Source organism: Tachypleus tridentatus, chromosome 1 (genome assembly GCF_004210375.1).
Source record: "Tachypleus tridentatus isolate NWPU-2018 chromosome 1, ASM421037v1, whole genome shotgun sequence".
Lineage (NCBI taxonomy): Eukaryota > Metazoa > Arthropoda > Merostomata > Xiphosura > Limulidae > Tachypleus > Tachypleus tridentatus.
The window spans coordinates 7,720,702-7,743,844 of record NC_134825.1 but is presented as its reverse complement, the minus strand read 5'-3'; the positions used below and the strand labels follow the sequence as shown (position 1 = coordinate 7,743,844).

The 23,143-nt window shown below is 35.5% G+C and overlaps 1 protein-coding gene across 3 annotated transcripts in view; it reads left to right on the top strand.

Moving 5' to 3' along the window:
* The window catches only part of LOC143237760 (SLIT-ROBO Rho GTPase-activating protein 3-like), a 95,334-nt gene that overhangs the window by 24,919 nt on the left and 47,272 nt on the right, over nucleotides 1–23,143 (top strand). Inside the window, exons 1-2 of one of the 3 annotated variants that reach the window (XM_076477357.1) lie at nucleotides 3,773–4,079; nucleotides 16,847–17,030. In XM_076477357.1, the coding sequence (XP_076333472.1) occupies nucleotides 3,956–4,079; nucleotides 16,847–17,030 (308 nt within the window). In that variant the 5' untranslated portion in view covers nucleotides 3,773–3,955. Of the gene's footprint in view, nucleotides 1–3,772; nucleotides 4,080–13,070; nucleotides 13,214–16,846; nucleotides 17,031–23,143 lie in introns of those variants that run through there. The other 2 variants (XM_076477430.1, XM_076477518.1) reach the window with 2 other exon arrangements.

Sequence of the window (23,143 nt, the reverse complement as noted above, 5' to 3'; positions counted from 1 at the left end):
AGTAGGAAAGTAAGATAATAGACTAGGAATACTAGAGCAGGATAAACGTGACAGATGCAGAAACTTTTAATAAACAATCAACAGTTTTATTTGTCGAAGAGTTAATTAATAACAGGTCGTTTATTTATCTCACTGCCCCAAACTTTATTTTTTAAAATGGGCTCGGAAATTTGGACCAACTTTTTGGGCCAGAAATTCAATGAATATTCACGATTCTCACGAAAACACAAACCACTTGAAACCGTTTATCAGTTATTAGGGTTTCCTATAGATTTATATACACCCATTATCAGTACCGTGTTACTCAGTTCTTTCTTTCTGTGACAGGTGTTCAAGGTGTTCAGCCAGGGATGAATGATCCCTCCTCACTCAGTTACCCAGACTTTATAAAAAGATTGAAGCGACACAGCGGTCGAATAACATATTGACGGTGACATATGGCGGACTTGACATTGATAACGGTTAGCACGTGTTCTTCAGTTACAAATTGCAGTGGGAGACAGCATGTGGGTGAGAAAATGGAGAACCGTACATTGTCCAGTATAGATTCTCCCATTAGCATTCTCACCAGAAATTAAGCCACATGCGTTAGATGCTTACAAGATATGTTTCAATAACATTTAATTATTAAGTTTTACACGTGTATGATGTCTTTTTGCACAAAGTAAAATATTAGATCTAGCGGAGTGTAGCACATGTGATTGGTTATTACTTTCATCTAGCGGAGTGTAGCACATGTGATTGGTTATTACTTTCATCACGATCTGGTGAAACTTGGTGGTTATGGTGCTCGACTAACAACCGACGAGTCGAGGGCTCGAATCCCATCGTCGAACATGTTCACCCTTTCATCTGTGAAATTGTTATAATGCGATGGACATGCCCCATAGAGCATTAGGTTAGTCTAATAGTTGGTGGTGAGCGATGTAGACTATCTACCGTCCATCTGTTCACTCTAGTGTATAACTTTTACATTAAGATAACCAAACTCAGGCATCTCTCAAAGAGCTTTCTGTGAAACGAAAAAACAAAGAAAAATTATCGTCACTGCATTCTTAGAATTTTACCATTTTGTTACACTTTCAACAATGTTACGTTGTGAAGCAGAAAAGATTTTCGTATTTATTTAACACTTGAACATGACTAAATAAATTATATTTTTACCATTTTGTTACCATTTCAACAATGTTACGTTGTGAAGCAGACAAGATTTTCGTATTTATTTAACACTTGAACATGACTAAATAAATTATATTTTTACCATTTTGTTACCATTTCAACAATGTTACGTTGTGAAGCAGACAAGATTTTCGTATTTATTTAACACTTGAACATGACTAAGTAAATTATATTTTTACCATTTTGTTACCATTTCAACAATATTACGTTGTGAAGCAAACAAGATTTTCGTATTTATTTAACACTTGAACATGACTAAGTAAATTATATTTTTACCATTTTGTTACCATTTCAACAATATTACGTTGTGAAGCAAACAAGATTTTCGTATTTATTTAACACTTGAACATGACTAAATAAATAATATTTTTACCATTTTGTTACCCTTTCAACAATGTTACGTTGTGAAGCAGACAAGATTTTTGTATTTATTTAACACCTGAACATGACTAAATAAATAATATTTTTACCATTTTGTTACCCTTTCGACAATGTTACGTGATAAAGCAGACAAGATTTTCGTATTTATTTAACACTTGAACAAGACCAAATAAACAACATTTGTACCACTTTATCACTTCCTTGAAGATGTTACATAGTGAAGCAGGCAAAATTTTCGTATTTATTTAACACTTGAACAAAACCAAATATACAATATTTTTTATCACTTCTTTGAAGATGTTACGTTGTGAAGCAGGATAAAGTTTCGTATTTATTTAACAGTTGAGCATGACCAAATGAGCAATATCTTTACCATTTTATCACTTCTTTGAAGATGGTACAGAGTGAAGCAGGGAAGAGTTTTGTATTTATTTAACACCCTGAACGTGTCCAAATAAACAATATTTTTATCACTTCTTTCGTGATGTTACATAGTGAAGCAGGAAAGATTTTCGTATTTATTTAACACTTGAAGAAGACCAAATAAACAATATTTTTATCACTTCTTTGAAGGTGTTACATAGTGAAGCAGGGAAGAGTTTCGCATTCATTTGACACTTGAACATGACCAAACAAACAATATTTTTATCACCTCTAGTGAACAAGTTGTGTTCATAATTTGTTTAGGGGAATATGATAAAAGTTCATAGAAATTTAAACAGAGTTGTATTCGTTGCTCTACAAGAAAAAGTGTGTAATATTCACCCCTACCCTCAGTAACTATCGTTATTCTTGTTTTACCACTTCCTATAACTTGTTCATACAAAGGAAGGTGTCTCTACACACACCATTACTATGTTGTATACTTGTACTAAATTGTCAACATAAAATAAACCGCAAATTTTTTGAAAGTTATTAAAACTAGTACTTGTTTGTATTAATTGCGTTGAAATTTTCAGAGAAAAACTAGTTAAACGAACATCACGTCTTTAGCCTGCACTGTTACTGATCCGATGTATCTGTTTGACAGTTGAAACTGTTTGTTAACATCGCACGTGCTGTTCCTGCATGTGAGCAAGTTATCATCGCTGACGCCTGTTGCATGTTGGAATTATCAAGTCGTCTCGACATATAGCGAGTGAGAAGTTTTATGTAAATTAAAAATGTAAAGGAACTTACTGTGGTTCTTACCAACTGAAAATTGAAGTTTCAAACCGGATGAATAAAATTGAAACATAAATAAAGGCGGAGAGCATCTAAGATGTAAGCTACTTCATTTAACAACATTTTCACTGGTACTGTTACAATGTTGCTTATAATCTGATGGCGTGAGTTGGCAAGGAACACTTTCTAGTGTGTCTGGACGAGACCTAAAGCTTGTACTGTGTTTGTTTGTTTTTTTGTCATCCATGACTCGTGAAGTGACATTGTAATCTAGCATTTTTGGGGTTACCAAAATACTGAAAGCAGGATAGATATAAAATTCGAGATTAATAAAAGTATGTGTGCATATATCTACGTTAACACTCACTCATACATACGTTTGTGTGGGGAACAGACAATTATTTATTAAATAAAACGTTCAGCGAAATGACAGCGGCAAGTTATCCTAGGCCTTGTTTGCGTGTTATCTGTCTGTGTCTATATATGTAGAACTTCATTCTTATAATTATAATTAAAGTTCCGAATATATAATATAATATAATATATTATCAACACACTCAAAATGTTCTCTCTTTCGTCTTTTTTTTTTATTTTGTTGGACGTCTGGTAAACCTAAACATATACCGATACTAACAAAAATTGAGAGTGTGTGTGAGAGAAAGAAGAAAAAAAAACATGGAAGGGAGGGGTCAATAATATCGAAACAGTTTGTTAGAATCGTGAACCTGTAGAAAATGGCACGTTAAAATTGTTGTATAGTGTCATTTCTGTCAACAGAGATTTCTGATAATTCAGTGATGCATGTTCACTTACTAAAATAAAATGGTATACAATTAAGACCTTTGTCTGGTATACCTCGCCATGAGATTTCTTTAGTATTCCATTAGTTGGATATGTGCGCGATTGTTTTGTTTTTATAAAGTGTCTGAATACAGGAAGTAACGAAAAAAAAAAATTCACTACACGTTAGAAAGTACCGTCATCGTGAGGCTCGTCAACTGTAGGGGGGTGATGTTAGTTTGTGAGATCAGTTATACGTTGGAGCGTCGCCGTTGTTCAGACACAAGGTCACGGCTCGTGCTCCCGGACAGCTATTCTATATGATTTATAGTTCAGGTCGCGGATAAAAAAAAATCAAATTAAAATTAAACCATGAAGTGAATGAACCATGGAAAGTGAGACCTATTTATGGTTTGTTGTTCACCAATAGCTCGTCATGAAATAGATATTTATGGTCTGGAAACAAACAACAACTTACATAAGTAAGTTCGGTCTGGTTGGTGACGGGTTAGATACACAGATTTTGGAAGCTACAATGGCATGCTGGAATCCCCAGTTGGAAGTTGATTGGATGGGTGAGTACTTATTGATATGCTTAACAGAATAAATATTCGTATATACAGTTATCTCCGTGTGTATGATCAGACTCGAAGTGATTGGGGCCGGATTAAAGAGAAAGCAATAGATAAATTGTTATTGGTTTATAATTTTCATTTCAGCATTCACATTGAACTCAATTCAACAAATCATAATAGTGGACGTATATCAAGTTGTTGTCTATACCAGTACAAGCATGAAACTCTATGTAGAATACTAATTAACCGTATATAGTTGAACTAACTTAATATTTAAATAAATATGTCTTTGAAAGATTTCCCCCTTCGTAGAAACTTAACGAGCTCAAATTGAAGTATTAGCTAGTCTGACTCAGGCAATAAAAATAGAAATAAACGTGTAATGTTTAACACCGAGAGTATCTGTTAAATCTTGTTCAACAATCAGTTCTTTGTTCTCTCTTTCGTTGAGCCACCTGTACAGCAAACTGTGTGTTATGTACGAAGTGCTATTGTGTTAATTCAAGGCGTGTGTTTTTCAGATTTAAAGCCGAAAAGCTAACTGCCAGAACAAAAACTAGTCTAAGATAAGTACATAAATTAGCAAATAACAACCCAAATAGAGATTATGTTAACAAGAACTTAAGATAACTCTATCCACTTCCACAAGTATCTAAAATAACAACTCAAATGGCAATCGTACTAAAGAAAACTAGCTTGTTAAGATAACTAGCTGAAAAATGATATAATGTGAGATGACTGCTTTGCAAAAGCCATACTTGACTGTTTGATAAAGAACACTATTTATAATAACAGTGTGAATAATAATTTAACTTGATGTGACTGCCTGATTAAAAACCGTATTCACATAACTTCCTAATCAAAAATCTTACTTATCGTTTGTTTTTGTAATTTTTGTAAGTTGGTACCTTCCTGGTATTTTTCTTGAGGGGGGATTTTATGTAATAAAAGAGCCAATTACACGTAGTAAAATATATATATATATATATTCCTAATGGTTCATGACGCTGTGATACTTCTTTATAGTAGTGTTGTGAGGCATATTTTTCGTTTTGTGATATGTTTGGTAGCTGGAAACCTACAAAGGGATCCATGTATTACTTGCACATACAAAGCGAGATTGTAAATATGATATAGTTGTTAAGATTGTAGTTTTACTGTTGCTGTTTTTGTTTTATGTAAAGTAGAGAAATTAAACAGTCTATATTCTCTTGAAGTATTTAGATTTGTGTTTGTTATCGTGTTTATACAATTATGTCGATTTGTTTTACGTTACTTAGCGTCATTTGTAACGTAGGCCTACAACAATATACTACAATGTACAAGTGCCCTATTTTGCAGAAAGGTTAAGGAAGACATAAAATAATTCATTATCGTTACTGGACGTTGAATTATTTTCACTAGTTCATTCAAAAACCGCAAAAGAAAAAACAACAATGAAGAAATACCCAAAAAATAATAACATTCTCATTCTCTCCAATAAAATGTCATCCCCACATTATTATTAACCAACTATAATTAGTTCACTGTTTTTTCTATAATTAAGGCTCTCAGCTGTTAGAGAATCTACAACAAGTCGATCTTTGTTTCGTTAGTCTGTAATAAATTATCTATTTTTTTCAGGTTTTGTGATCCAACGTTTTAGAGATTGACCAAATTCTTATTAGAAATATCAGACTTCTAAGTTGCACCTTTACATTTAAATTACTTTCTCACAACTGCTCTTAGATAACATTTTAATTTTCTTAATTACATGTTTACCTTGTCTTCCTACATTCATTTCCAGTGGTTAAATAGTCCATTTGACCTTTAAATTCTTCGATGGTTCTCTTCTTTCATTTATGGTTTTTCCTTGAACTGTCTACGGGAAATTGTATTATTTGAACTACACCCTTGAAAACAAAATGCGTAAACAATATACTGTTGAGTTTTATTTATTTTTTTCATTATATAAACCAACGATTTCAGTTCGTATTTCTCAGCTTAACTGCAAATAATCTATCTTAGTTTTAGTCATGTTTATTTTGTGTTGGTGTTGTGTTTTGTTTTAATTTCGCGCAAAGCTGTACGAGGGCTATCTGCGCTAGCCGTCCCTAATTTTGAAGTGTAAGACTAGAGGGAAGGCAGCTAGTCATCACCACCCACCGCCAACTCTTGGGCTACTTTTTTACCAACGAATAGTGGGATTGACCGTCACATTATACGCCCCACGGCTGGGAGGGCGAGCATGTTTAGCGCGACGCGGGCGCAAACCCGCGACCCTCGGATTACGAGTCGCACGCCTTACGCGCTTGGCCATGCCAGGCCCCAGTTTGTATTTAAGAAAACGTCGTAACGCAATACGTAAAACAAAGACCATAACACGTAGTTTTAAGACTAAAAGACGTAGATTTCATATAAAAAATCAGGATGAATAAAGATTCATTTTTGTTTGACTTCAATGTTTTTCCATTTTCTTCAGGTTGTTTTTACTTTTGTTAACAAACATAATAACAAATGTTCAGTGTGGTAAACGAAATAATAATTTGTTCTAAGTAAGAGTTTTTTTTTTTCTTTTTCGATTGGTAATAACCCGTAAATGAGAGAAAAATAAATAAATATTATTTGCGAGCTCTACGTAGCTGAATTATGGGAAATATGTCATTAAAACAAAATTCTAATCGAAATTTAAATTCGCAGGTTTGTGTAATTGATATGAATTTACTCTGTACCAATATTTATCAAATAAATAATTCATTCCACAGTGATCGCAACACCGTGTGGTACGTATGTAAACTTTATATAGGTGTTAATGATGCACAAAGTAGTTCTAATTTTTTCGCGTCTTTATTTCCGTGATAGCTTTTCTTTCCTTGTTGGAATCAGATGTAGAAGCTAATATTGTAAAAGACAAAATTTTAAATATAGCAAAAAATCTGTTATTTCGAATTTGAGATCCTGGAACTTTGCGCAAAGCTACATGTGATCTATCCACACTAGACGTTCCTAATTTATATATAGACAGCTAGTCACTACCACCCACCCATCACAAGTGCTTGGATTAGTCTTCACAAACGAGGAGAAGAATGTACTGTCACGTTATAACACTCCCATGGCTGAAAAAGCAAGGATGTACCTATGATGAGGGTTCAGACCCACTACTCTTAGATTGCGAATTGAGCGTCCTGACCACCAGGCTGTTAGAGGAACGAAGATTATTTATATAACAGGTATCGATAATTCGTGCAACCAATCTCAGGTACACAAGATTTAACAGTAAACACTAAAACTTTATTTATCGTTAAAACATTGTACATGAGAATATACGTACCACTGATGGAAACGTCGCACTTGTTTACAAATAAACCTTTCTGTAAAAGATCTAATGTGTATGACAGTGATCTTAGCAGGAGTTGAATTATTTGTGACAAATAAAACTAGTTTTATGTATATCAGAACGACTGGTATGAGTATTAACACTATTAAAACTTACTGATAAGGAGAGAACAACGTTTTGATCTTCCTTAAGAAGAATGACCTAGAAAGGTCGAAACGTTGTTCTTTCCTTATCAATAAGTTTGTACAATTAATGTACAAAACTCCAATATTTAGACGATATTAAAAATACTTATCAGAAATTCGTATATATCCAGTGAAACTCCACAATAGTGGAAGAACAGAACTTTGCAAATACAGGTTTTCGAAAAGGTAAGTACTGATTGTCTTATCACACAGAAAACTTGGTCATAGTAATAGCAAGTGCAATGATAGGGAAGAAATTAATAAAAAATAATTGATCACTTCCTGATATTTGTACTTTACCAAATTGTCATTGTTCATCGTAAGAACTTGTTTATACTTGTGTTATAAATGTTTATACATTTATATACAAGGGATGCCTGAGATATCGATAATAACTAGTAGGGTATCTAACAAATGAAACAATGCATTTTAATCTTTATAAATAGATAAGTAAGAAATCTATATTTGATTATTATAGCGACTGCCAGATGAAGTTTTAGTTTCGCACTACGCTAGTCATGGAAAGCATTAGTGGCCCAGCATGGCCAGGTGGTTAAAGTACTCGACTCGTAATCCCAAGGATGCGGGTTCGAATCATGCTCGCCCTTTCAGCCGTGTGTGTGGGGGGTGGTTATAATGTGACGGTCAATCCTACTATTCGTTGGTAAAAGAGTAGTTGGCGGTGGGTGGTAATGGCTAGTTGCCTTCCCCCCAGCCTTACACTGCTAAATTAAGGACGGATAGCGCAGATAGATTAACGCGAAATTCAAAATAAACAAATCAAACCAAAGTATTAGCAGTTGAGGGAGTACGTGTGAGACGCGCGTTTTGAATATGAGGCGAAAAGTTCAGAAATTTGTAGCTTCTTATAAAAAATAATTGTCCTATTACTCCAATAAGGCACGGCACGGCCATGTGTTTAAGGCACTCGACTCGTGATCTGAGGGTCGTATTTTCGAATCCTCCTCACACCAAACATACTCGCCCTTTCAGTCATGGGAGTGTTATAAACTAACGGTCAATCCTACTATTCGTTGGTAAAAGAGTAGCGCAAGAGTTGGCGGTGGGTGGAGATGACTAGCTGCTTTCCCTTTAGTCTTACACTGTTAACTTAGGGACGACTAGCGCAGGTAGCCCTCGTGTAGCTTTGCGCGAAATTAAAAAAAACAAAACAAACAATACTCAAATAAAATTATGTTTAAATGATAAAACAAATAAAGTTGTGTAAATAACAATGTTATATAATGTCCCTTTTCCATATTTTATTATTAAATCAATAATGACCTAATTGGATAATAATTTCATGTATTCTGCTTTGTGTAAGATAATTTACTAAAGTCTGTGGTGACGAGAAAACCCACTTGTAGAAAAAATTATATATTTAAAAACGGCTGGTATGGATAGAGAAAGCATTAATAGAGGAGCGAACTCTGTATATATAATTTACTAAAGTATTTGGTTTGTTTTGAATTTCGCGCTAGCCGTTTCTAATTTAGCAGTGTAAGTCTAGAGAAAAGAGAGTTAGTCATTACCACTTACCTCCAATTCTTGGTCTACTCTTTTACCAACTAATAGTGAGATTAATCGTCACGTTATAATGCCACCACGATTTGGTGTGACTGTGATTCGAAGTCGCGACCATCGGATTGCGAGTCGAATGCTTTAACCACCTGGCCATGCTGGTCCGCGATTCTGAAGTAATAAACAAAACTAAAAAAAATAAAATTTGATAAAGGCCATCGACCTTTTTACAAGTGATCGTAATTGTTTTTTTTTCTTGTCAGTAAACAAAACTACGAAGCTGAAGTATTGTTGGTGGCTGTGCATCTGACAATATCAGACAATATTTCATTCCTTTGTTTATGAGAAGGTTGGAGAAGGATTTGTTTTTTGGAATTTTCACCAAAGCTACACGAGGGCTATCTGCGTTAGCCGTCCCAAATTTTGAAGTGTAAGACTAGAGGGAAGGCAGTTAGTCATCACCACCCACCGCCAACTCTTGGGCTACTCTTTTACCAACGAATAGTTGGGACTGATCGTGATGTTATAACGCCCCCACGGCTGAAAGGGCGATGAAGAAGGAAAGGGCGAATACTTTATGTAACATCTATGGGGTTATGAGGCCATTTTATTTCACCATATATACTGCTGGCCAAAATTTTATGGCCAATGAACACAAAGAAAAAATATGCAATTTGCGTTGTTAGACTCAACCACTTATTTGAGTAGAGCTTCGAAAGATGAAAATAAGAAAAGAGAAAATAAAAATCTTTTTTAGCATTTAATAGGGAAGTGTGAACACTATGAAATTAGCCTAAAGACTAGTTGGTCAAAAGTTTAAGACTGAAATGAAGTGTTAATCGGTAAACGCTTAACGAAATTTAGTCATTTGTGTTCAAGCGTTAGCGTTGTCCACACCTCCCACTGACAACTCCTGTGTTACATTGGGTAAAAACATGGCAAAGGCTAAAAAGTTGACAGAGTTTGAACGTGGCAGAATTGTCGAGCTGCAAAAGCAAGGTCTCTCTCAACGTGCAATCGCTGGTGAGATTGGGCTTAGTAAAACCGCTGTTGCAAATTTCTTAAAAGACCGCAAGGGATATAGAACGAGAATTTCAAGTGATCGGCCCAAGAAAATTTCACCGGCGTTTAGCAGGAGGATTTGACAGGTTGTTCGGCAAGACACCAGCCGATCGTCGAACCAGATTAAGGCTCTTATGGAGGCAGAATGCAGCTCAAGAACAATAAGACAGCATCTACGAGAAAAAGGCTTTAAAAACCATAAATGTCTTCAAAGGCCACACTTCCTTCCACACCATGAAACAGCTCGGTTAAACTTTTTAACAATTTAACCTGGAAGATTCAGATGGTTTCCAACGTTACTGGCGCAATAAGGATATCCCACCGGAGATATTTTTTACATGACACAGTGGAGGAGATTCCATCTTGATCTGGGGGTGCTTTCTCCTTCCACAGAACAATGAAGGTACAGGTTATACAGGGACGTCAATCAGCTGCTGGCTACATTGGCATGTTGGAGAGAGCATCTTTTTTTACTGAAAGTCCTCGCTTGTGTAGAAATGACTAGATCTTTTAGCAGGACAACGCTGCAATCTACAATGCCCGCAGAACAAAGGACTTTTTCATGGCGAATAACGTGATTCTTTTGGACCATCCAGCGTATTCGCCCGAACTGAACCCCATTTAAAATGTTTAGGGTGGATGGCAAGGGAAGTCTATAGAAATGGACGTCAATTCCAAACAGTGCATGATCTTCGTGAAACCATCTTCACCACTTGGAATAACGTTCCAACCATTCTTCTGCAAAAGCTTATATCGACCATGCCAAAGCGAACGTTTGAAAATAGTCGCAATGACGGCCGTGCAACTTACTACTGAGATCTGTTGTTGGGCATTTCCTACCTTGTTTAGGACATATTTTTGGTATGGTCTTAAACTTTTGACCAGCTAGTATTTAGGCTAATTTCATAGTGTTCGTATTTTCCCTATAAAATGCTAAAAAGTGTTTTTTTTTATTTTTATTTTCCCTTTTCTTATTTTCATCTTTTGGATCAATATTCAAATAAATAGTTGAGTCTAAAAACGCAAAATGCATATATATTTTTTATGTTCATTGACCTTAAGGTTTTGGCCAGCAGTGTATTTAACTTACTAAATTTAGGTGTGCGAATAACGTTAATACATTTAACCTAATTCATTTTTCGATGTTATACAATGGAGCATATATTTAATGACTGTGTATATGTTAAAAAGTTCGTTTCTTTTTTACCAGAGGTAAAATTAAAAACCTAATTCGTGTTTGTTCGTTTGTTTTGAGGCCCGGCATGGCCTAGCGCGTAAGGCGTGCGACTCGTAATCCGAGGGTCGCGGGTTTGCGCCCGCGTCGCGCTAAACATGCTCGCCCTCCCAGCCATCGGGGTGTATAATGTGACGGTCAATCCCACTATTCGTTGGTAAAAGAGTAGCCCAAGAGTTGGCGGTGGGTGGTGATGACTAGTTGCCTTCCCTCTAGTCTTACACTGCTAAATTAGGGACGGCTAGCACAGATAGCCCTCGAGTAGCTTTGTGCGAAATTCCCAAACAAAATCGTTTGTTTTTTTAATTTCGCGCAAAGCTACTTGAGGGCTATCTGCGCTAGCCGTTCCTAATTTAGCTGTGTACGACTAGAGGGAAGGCAGCTAGTCATCACCACCCACCGCCAACTCTTGAGCTACTCTTTTACCAACGAATAGTGGGATTGACCGTAACATTATAACACCCACACGGCTGAAAGGGCGAGCATGTTTGGTGCGACTGGGATTCGAAACCGCGACCCTAAGATTACGAGTCGCACGTCTTAACGCACCCGGCCATGCCGGGCCCCTAATCAAAAATGCATTAGGCCTCTAGAGATTCTGTTTTTAATTTCACCTCAGGTGAAACGAAATTTTTAACACCTTATGTGATAGTTTTGATTTTACGTGGTAATTAAGCATTTCTTTTAACAGTTTCCAGCAGATCGAAATGTCGTGCTGGTTTTTAAAATAAATCTTAATATATAAGCTGCAACGTGTAAATATATATATATACTTGATATATGAGTTGCTGAAACGTAGGTATAAGATTTAAGAATTGTGAAGTTCATTATAATTGTTGTTTTAAATTTGTGCTTGCCTGCAGTAGCTTCTGAAATGACGACCTCAAAGTGTTGGCATTTGCAGTATTTATAATGGCCTCTATTGTTGACCAGGTTGTTTTAGATTATTTTGTAGAAAGAATAATTCAAAGTGTCAGGATTCTGTCATTGAACTTGTTCGTCCTTTCAGCCGTGGGGGCGTTATAAAGTGAAACTTATTCACTGATAAAAGAGCAGTCCAAGAGCTGGCAGTGGGTGGTGTTTTCTATTTTCTTTCGGTCCAGTCTATTACTGCTAAACTAGAGATGGTTAATGTAGTTAGCACTTGATTAACATTTCACAAACTAACAAACGCTCACTTATTACTCACTGACTCACAAACAGAGACATTCTACATTCTAGCCAATTCATTCTTTACATTTTGTCTTCTAATCTTTGCAGAAGGATGTGAGAATTGAGATAATATCAATCATGATACATTAAATACCGTCATGGATAAACAACAATATAAATTTCTTGAAACAAATATATTAGAGAACACCCCTTTTTTGTATTGTAGTTCATTTAAATAATCCTGTTACAGAAAGAGAACAATAGCACATGAAACTTAATTTTAAACTTCCATAATGAACGAGTGCAGACATCAATATTTGCAAGTATCTATATTATTAAATCAGTAATATGCACACATGCATGGAAAGCTTTGAAACTTCAGTCTGCTATGCAAAAAGAAATTAGAAGTAAAAAGTACAGGTAATGTAACCATATGCCTAAGGGAAGTGTGCGTTTAGATAATACTATGAACTACAAAGGGGAAAGTATTTGGAGAACATATTTGTTATTGATTTGAGTTCCATCACAGATGGCAACATTCATGTGTTAAAGTTTTGTGTGTATGTGTGAATCTCCTCATTTGTTTATATATACTGTTGAGTTTTAATAATTTTCCCTGATACCAAGGTTTTAAAAATGTCTCCATATCTAGATGAGTTGATCGGTATGTCATCTTTTTATTAGACCATTTGGCTCAAAGTGTATGTTGTGCTAGAAGTTTCTGGTGGAAATGATTTACTATGGAATAGGTTTAATGTCACAGTCATTTACATGTCCCACATGGCCATTAAGTGGGTTCAGAACTCTATGAACCTAACCTCATACATAAATAGTCTAGGAAGGTTACCTAACTGTAGAGCAGCAGAAGTTATATTGATTGGCTTTAAATTTTCTAAACTTTGTGTATTTAGATACACAAAAAAGTTTAAATTTTCTAAACTTTGTGTATTTAGATACAAAATATCAGTATACAAACAATGTCTGGCCCAAATAGTTTTTATATAGTCTACCTTTTTATTTATTTATTATTACTAATTTGAAGACATTTTGAAAGTTTGTTTGTTTCTAAGTGAGAATATAATTAGGTAAATAATTTGGTAATTATAACTTGTATATTTTAATAATTACACATTATTGCATAAAATTTAGCACTTTGTTATATAAAGTTGACATCTGATTAGAAAGAAATGATCTTATTTCAATTGAACAATTGTCAAACACATTATTCACTCAATTACAAGAAACTAAAAATCTTCAAAAAAATGATTAGAAACTGCAGAAGACATACGAAAAAACAATTTTGTCTGAACACAAAATAAAAACTATGATGATTCAATTCATGTAAAGAAAAATTACAGACATTTTGATGACCTATTTCATTTGATTACCACATTCAAGCCTTGTAAATTTTCACAAAATATGCATCTTGTGCTTTATTAAAGTAATGTCAAATTTTGCAACATTCTGTATTTATGAATAGGAATGCAACATCAAAAGTTAGTTTGTTTTCAAACAAGAGTTGGTAATCATGGAGGTGAGACATTTTACTGGATAACATAACCAAAAATGTTTTATATGTGATGTTCAACTTCTTCCTTTTGTAGATATTATAGACATTAGTTCATTACTGAAATGCATATAGAATTGAAAGAGAAATCACAGTTTTCTCAACAAGACAAAATATACTTATTCACCTTTCTTAAATTGACCAGTCACCAAATTGTTTTTATTTTCCATGGCCTTGTGTAAAAAGATGGAATAACCTCTTGTCAATAACCACCACTTGCTATCTTCTCATTGGAATGGTTCACTTCAAGTAGGGGATCATGAGAATCCACTGATGAATTAATTCATGGCAATACCTTGGAAGAGATCTTACCAGGAACATCATGCTCTTGAGCAGGTTGACTCACCTAGTAACATCATCTCTTAAGCTAAGCAGTTAGTTTTTCCACCATACTTCCAAGGATAATTATAGTGAATGACCTATTACTTGAAGTGTTACTCTTTCTGGATGTTTCTTTGTTGCACATTAAATTTATTGTTTTTATAACCTTGAACTTCCTTCCTTGTTATCTTTGGAAGCTCAGCTATTTTAGGTGTATTAGTTGAGTATTCTATTGGGACATCTTGGTTGTAATTGTGAAACTGTTTAAAAAGTGTTGCAACATTCAGTCTATTCTCTATATCCACTCTTACTCAATATCATAAACCATAAAGTGTGGAGAAACTTCTTCTTGATTTAACATTATTTCTTTATTTAACTTTTTTGTTTCAAGTTACCTACCATGTTTCATTACCACATGAGGCAGAATAATGTTAGCCATAGGGCCAGTGTCACTCAACATGGTGTAAAACTTCCAATTAACAAATCCATAGAAGAATAGAGGGGTGTTTTTACATAATGCAACTGCTATCCCATTTGGAGCAGGTATAATATTTTCATTCTTGAGATACTGTATATTTAATTTATCAGAAATAATTAATTCTTCACAGGTTTGAACGTATTTTCAATTGTCCTACACATGTATTAGTTTCCTTTTTATTTCATCCACAATGGACAGAGCATATATCACTCATTGTGTAGCTTCATACTAAGAAATACACACACACACAAGTTCCACTCCATGGGAGTAGTTTTAAAACCTAAAATATTTTGTCTTCACTTTCTGGCAGCATCCCATTTTTAGTCGTAATTGAAACACCCATAGTCCTATGGTTTTCCTTCTTATTTTCATTAATTGTAAATAATTGTATTTCAAACACCTACTCTCTTGTAATTTACTTCTCCATATGTTTTCATAATTAATACTTTTAATTCTTCTAAATTACCATCACAGTGAGCTGATGTCGATACCCTATTAATCTAACAATTCTATAATTTACAGATATTAGTTTCTGTTGTCTATCCATGACTTAAATCATGTAGATGATTTGATGTCCCTTATCAACTGGAGAGTTTCCTTTACTACTATGGCATATGTAAATTAGATGCATGACAATGAGCCATCATTTCATGTGAAACATCTGGATAAGGTAATTGGGAAAGTTTTTCAAAGTCTTCCACAAGTTTGGCTAATATATATTTTTTTACTCTATCAACTCTGATTTAGAAACTTCTGATGTAACATATCAAATGTGTTTCATAAAGCATACACTAATGACAACCTCTTGACTGACTTTCATGTTTGTTGAATGATTGAAAGAAAGAAGATAAGAGCAAAAAGAGAAATAATAGAAAAAAAGGATAATGTGTTTGAATATGCAGATGGTGTTTGGTTTATCTGTTTTCATGTCACTATTACATATATATGCATTATTTTCTCATGCTATGTCAAATAAACCAATTTGAATTGAATATCACTCCTTTGAACCTTCTTATAGAAATGATAACATTAAAAAATACAAACTTTTGTGGCAGTATTTCTTTGCACTTCTTTTCATGAAAACAAATGAAATGCAATTATTTTTATTGAAATAACAAGTGGAATGACAAAAGACTGTTGTGAGTGGCCCACTAGACAATCATATTGCATATACACTCTGATCCAAGTGATTGAGTTGATTGCATGATTTATATTTGTTGATCACTACTTTTATGAAACTATTCTCCCATTGTTTCAAGAGGCATCTGTTAGTTTATCATAATTTTCATTTTCTTTTTTACTGAAAATTATTTTGGTCAAGCTTCGGCATGAATTCACTGTTTGCTCCACAGTTGTATCATCCTTCTAAAGTTAAATGACCAATTAGATTTGCAAGTATTTTTCTATTGATCTATCTAAATTTCTATGTGTAGCTTAATCATGGTATAAATATAAAAATGAAATGGTTAGATATCAACAACTGATTTGTCCCAAATTTTATGGACACAGAAAATTTTCACAATCAAGATTTAAAGTGTGGTGAAAATTAACTCTTAAAAAGTTAAAGACCTTCAAAAATCATTAAAGGTTTACTTGAAGACCAAGTGTAATGAAATGGTTTATCTCACTTTATCTTGTATATTGTAATGCCATCTGAAAATATAATATTCAACTTATTACGAAGTATTTTCAGCATTACATAGTCTGATACTTGTATTTCGTAGTTAAAAAAATATTTATGTAGTATCTAACTCATCAGATAATTTACCATCACCAAATTTGTAATCTTTTTTATTTTTTGTGTTTGTTTATATTTGTGTGTATAGAACTTTAAATGTATAGAAGTGAATTTTATGATTATAATTTTATACACTGTATTTTAATTTTTTTGAAAGGATTGATTCTACCTGATTGTATTTTATTTTTTCCAGATATCAGGCAGCAGCTTAATGAACAGTTAAAATGTCTAGACTTGAGAGTTGAAATCCAAGCTTCTATTATAAATGAATTTCAAGATTTTATTCGACGAAGAGCAGAGGTAGAACTGGAATATTCTCGCTCTCTTGAGAAGCTGGCTAAAAGTTTTACCTTACGACACAAGGCAGAGAAGCAAAAGTAAGGATAAAAATTATATCTGTGTAACACTGAAATAATTGTCAATAGATTACTTGAATATGGACAATATTTCATTTCTCTAATTCTTCTGTGTAAATATTACCATCAATGAAGAAACTGTTCATATCTGTCCAACATTTCAGAAGATATCTCTTTCTCTTTTTTTATACATAGGATTACTGACATTGTAGGGGGTTTCCTTATATTACCAGTATTATACAGGTTCTCCTATACTTACCATCAATACCAGTATTGCATTTGATTTCTTATACATAAGATCATCAATGTTGTGAAGGTTTCTTTCTCTCCTTATGTTGGTTTGGTTTGTTTGGAATTTCGTGCAAAGCTACACAAGGATTATCTGCACTAGCCATCCCAATTTTGCAGCAAAAGACTAGAGGGAAGGCAGCTAGTCATCACCAGCCACTGCCAACTCTCGGGCCACTCTTTTACCAATGAATTGTGAGATTGCCCATCATATTATAATGTCCCCATGGCTGAAAGGGTGAGCATATTTGGTGAGACAGGAATTTGAACCAGTGACCCTCAGATTACGAGTCAATTGCTTTATCCGCCTGGTCATGCCAGGTCTCTCCTTATGTTACCAACATTATAAAGGGTGGACTTACCAACACAATGGGAAGTGTCTTTTTATAGTCTAGATACACACTGCTGCAGGGGGTTTTCTTCTCTTTTTATAATATCCTTTCTCTATTTAGCATTACCAACATTTCAGGAAACGATTTTTATACTTAAATAATTACCAGCATTACAAGTGATGTCTTTCAAACATTATGTTTACCATCCCTGCAGCAAGGGTCCTTCTGTAGATAAGATTACTAACATTGCAGGTGGTATTTTTGTATCTTTAAGATTGCCTTCCTTGCAGGGTGTGTTTTTCTATCACCAGCATTGCAAGGAAGTGTCTTTAAATCTTTAGGATTACTAACACTGCAACGTATGGCCTTTTGTTTTCAGAAAGATTGTAGTATTGTCAGGTGAAACTGATATACTTCCAGTTATATTACACTTACCCATTGCAACCAGCCGTTGGTCATTTCACTTTGAAATGTAAGGGAGATCGTGATCTCCTAGTGTCACCTGATCCACCACTGGAAGACACTGCTGTTTAGAATCATTCACAAAGTGCAGATTTATGCCCATATCTTCCCCAGACAGTTCATGTGTTCTTTCAAGAGAAAACTGTAAACAAAGTGAATACTGACAAATTCTGGAAAGTACTGTATCAAAATAAGAAAGAAGAAAAGACATGGCATGTTTATATACCAAATTTTTCTTTCTCCTTCACTTTAAGTTTCTCTCCAAGAACCCCTTGGTGTGGATTTCTGTACGTAGTGAGGGGACTTCCCACGAAGGTTCTGTTCTTTCAGTTCATTTCCTCTGGGATCTAAACATCTGCCCACTTGTTTGCTGTGTGTGATGGCCCATGAAGGGGAGAAGAGGATCCTGGTGGTTGAGGGGTCCAGCCCAAACACACCACTTTGATCTTGGATTCCTGTAGACGGGCAGCCAACAGAAAATAAAGAAAAAAGACATGGTTAAAAACAGAAAGGTTCTTCACCTATTTCACCTATACATAAGACAAATGGCCACCTTGATACAATAGAACTATCAAGGTTTACATTCTAATCTGGATGACATCAAAGTACTGATTGCTTCCTACCATCCTGTATGTCTTTCCTCATAAGAAACATTTTTGAAACCTGCTGATACAGTCACCTTTCAGCAGTTTTCATTGTACAGAAATGGCAGGCTGTGTGATGAACGAGTGCGTGGGTGATCGGCATGTGCCCACCCTGTTTTTGCCACTTGACACACCCTTGGAGGCCGTAGCCATCCATGTTTACTTTCGTCATACTATCACTCTTTGTTCTCTCTATCTATCTCCTTAAGAGACCTGTGATCAATCAGACCTTGATGCTCTCATTGAACAATTGCCATCTCCCATTTTTATTGTGGGAGATTTTAATGGACATAATCCCCTCTAGGGAGGTGCTGCTATTGCTGGGAGGGGTCGCTCTGTAGAACATATGCTCTCAGATCACAATCTTTCTCTTTTCAGTATTGGTTCTTATACTTATTTTCATGCACCTAGTCAGTCCTTTACTACTATTGATCTTTCATTTTGCTTCCTTTCATTATTCTCCCACTTTTCATGGAGGGTTGGCAATAACCCACGAGGCAGTGATAATTTTTTTTTATAATTTCGAGAGAGCTTGGCCATGGTCAGTACCACCGGACCCGCATACCACAGTGGAAGCTGGATCAAACCAACTGGTTCTCTTTTACTGCTCTCACAGAACTTGACCCTGCCATCATCTGTAAGCCATCTTAGATGACTACATGGCAACAGTGACTGACAGTATTATACAGGCAGCTGCTCAGTGTATTCCTAAAACCTCTACACATTTTCCATGATGTCCTCGTCCATGGTGGAATCCTGTGTGTCACATGGCATGGAAGGCTCAAAAATGGGCTTGGGATACTCTTTATAGGTATCCCATACTCTTGCACCTCATCGGTTTCCAGCAGGCCCATGCACAAGCTCAATGGGTAAGATGTCAAAGTCAGAAGGAATCTTGGATTAAGTTCACAACCAGCATTTCTTTTACCACTAGTTCCAAAGTTATATGGCACAAGATTTGAACGGTCAGTGGCCAGGAAGTAGCTGATACCAGGAGCATTGCTGATACTCCAGGTGAAAGCTTTTGCCAGGTATCTAGCACTTATGTTTCATCCTCCACCTTCTTAGCCATTCAAGACTCATGCAGAGCTATCACCTCTTTCCTTTTGAGCTGATTGTCTCTATTACTATAATTGTCCCTTTACACTGTTGAAACTCAAACTGGCCCTTTATCAGTCTGACAGTACATCAGTCAGACCTGACCTGATGATGTACACTACGAGATGCTGCGCCATCTATCTCCTGCTTCTCTTACTTTCTAATTGTTTTTAACTAAATCTGGCAGGAGAATATTTTTCCTGATGCCTGGCAACAGGCTATTGTCCTACCTTATTCTAAGCCTAGGAAGTATCCCAAGATTCCTTCAAACTACCATCCAACTGCTTTGACAAACTCTCTCTGTAAGACCTTAGAGAAGATGGTTAATACTCCTCTTGTTTGGTTCCTCGGATCAGACAGCCTCCTCTTTTCCACCCAATGTGGGTTCTGATGACAGAGCTGCACTGTGGACCACCTGCTTCAACTTGAAACGTCAATCAGAGTAGCCTTTCTCAAATAACAGCATTTTGTATCAATATTCTTTGATCTTCAGAAGGCTTATGTACTGCATGGAGGTGTGGCACTCTGCAAGACCACCACTTATGTGGGTTATGTAGCCATTTGCCCATTTTTATTTTAAAAAATTTCCTAAACAGGCGATTCCAAGTTCTTGAGGGTTCAACACTTTCCCTTTCTTTTCTACAGGAACTTGGAGTCTCTCAGGGCTGTATTTTGAGTGTCACACTTTTCAGTATTAAGATTAATCCCATCACAGAACAACTTCCTTTTACTGTTGCAAATGGGCTCTATGTCAATGACTTTCATATCTCATGTCAGACGTTAAACATGAGGTATATTCAGCAGCAGCTAAAGACTGCCCTCAATTGTTTACTGAAGTGGACCACAGCAAACAGTTTTAACTTCTCTCTCTCTAATTGGGGCTTATCTTTGACCGTAATCTGACCTTTATACCACACATCAAGCAGCTACGAGTCAAATGTACAAGAGCACTGAACAGCCTCCATGTCCTCTCTTCCACCACTTGGGTAACAGATTGATGTTCTATGCTAAAGATATATCATGCTCTTATTCAATCAAAACTAAACTATGGATCACTAGTCTATGGCTCTGCAGGACCTTGGCCTTGAAAATGCTATACCTCTTGCATCATTGGAGACTTTGGCTCTGCACTGTGGCTTTCTGCACTTTCCCAGTCCAGAGTCTCATGAACCTCCTCTCCACTTCCACTGTTTACAACTGTCTACTTTATGCTTCGAAACTTCGTTCCTTATCACAGCGTCCCACATGGTGTTGTATTTTCCTTCCTTGGTGATCCATGCTTTTTCAGAACTGATGATCTGCAATTGTTCCTTTTAGCTTTCGTGTCCACTCACAGTTGGATGAAATGGGTCTGTCCTTGGATAACATTGCTGTATCCACTGGTCAGCCCACCCCACCATGGCTTATTACAATCCACAAATATGACCTTTCTTTAAGTCATCTGAGAAAAGCAGATACTCCTGATTGGAAGTACCGTCTGTTATTTGCTGAACATTTCTTGAACCATCCTTCCATTCCTATTTATACAGATGGTTCAAAATTAGGTGACTGTGTGGACTCTGCCTTCGTTTGTTGTAATTTGGTGGTTATGCTCAGAATCTCCTCTACAGTTTTTGTGTCTACTGCTGAAGTGTGTGCCATTTATCTTGCCCTGGATCACATAGAAGCTAAGCAGTACTCAAATTGCACTATTTATACCAACTCTCTTAGCTCTCTACTGGCTTTGGAATTGCTTCACATTAGTTCTTGTAGATATTCATAACCAACTGGCCCATTTCTCTTTAACATCTACTTCTATCCAGTTTTTCTGGATACCAGGCTACGTTGGTATTCGCAGGAACGTGTTCATCAACACTGCAGCTAAATCCGTCTGCTCTGGCACTATCACTGCTGTGCCTGTTCCATACATGAACTATGGTCCTGTATTCAAGGCTCAGCTCTATGCTAGTTGGCAGTTGACTATGAGTGAGCAACATGAGAACAAGTTTTTCCAAATAAAACCCTCTGTTGACTTTGTCTGTCATGTTTCTGTAAAGGATCGGAAGGAGGAAGTTGTCCTATCTAGACTATGCATTGATCACAGTATTTTAACTCATTGTTTTCTTTTATCTGGGGCTGATGCACCAATATATTGTCCGTGTGACACTCAGGTCATGGTAAGCCACATTTTACTGCCCTGCCATCATTGACAGTCATAACATTTTAAACATTTTCTGTCCCAAGGTTTATCCATAGTGTTAGACAATGTTATTGGTGATGGTGGCACTGTCAACCTTACAAATGTTTTTTGTTTTTTAAATGTCATTAATCTTTTTTATGCTATTTAAGTTTTTAATTTATAAATAAACATTTTTTAATGTGATTCCCTTTTCAGAATGAATGTACAACTAGTTTGATTTGAAATTAGAAAATGGCTGTAATGCCAAATAAATTGAAACCAGGACTGGAAAGGCCAACTTCAGGTATCTAATGCTATATATATGCAAAAATGGCTCGTTTGGGTTGAGAAAATATTTTAGAAGAAATATTTCTTCAACGTAAAATATTTTCTCAACCCAAACGAGCCGTTTTTGCATATATATTTCTCTACAAGTGGGTTTTCTCGACATCACTGATTATCTAATGATGATGTTTAAACTACCCATTAGTCATCCTGGCGAGTTATAATAATTAAACATTTGTTACAGAAATACTTTTAAAACTTGTGTTACTTTACTTTTTGAAAACAGCCATGACATCAAATAATTCGAAACCAGGACTGGAAAGGCCAACTACAGGTGACTAACACTGATGTTTGAACTTACCTGTTAGCCATCATGACAAGTTATGATAATTAAAATTATGTTACAGAAATTTCTTTACTTCTTGTATTATTGTAGTTTCTCTGTTACTGCTGTAAACTAGATATAAAAATTGAATTGAACACTATTTATGTTTTTATTCAAAAATTAAACTGTGTTTTGTTTTACTTTAATCCCTTTTTATTAAATTTAATAATTTTACTTTAATTTTATATTTTTACCGGCTGTTTGGGGCATATAGCCTAGTTGCTTTGTGCCATAAAACGCCAAACCAACCAACCAACTCTCCAAGAGGAATTTCGATTTTAACTTCAAAACAAATAAACTCTTTGCAACCATTGGACAAGGAATACAGTTACTTTGTTTCATTACTGTAAACACTTAGACTTAACACAGAAAGCAGAACTTTTCACAAGGATTTACCTCCAACTGGGTATTACAGACACAAGAAGACTTCAAAGCCAGTCCAACAACTGACTTAACCATATTACTTATGTCTGAGGTGTTGG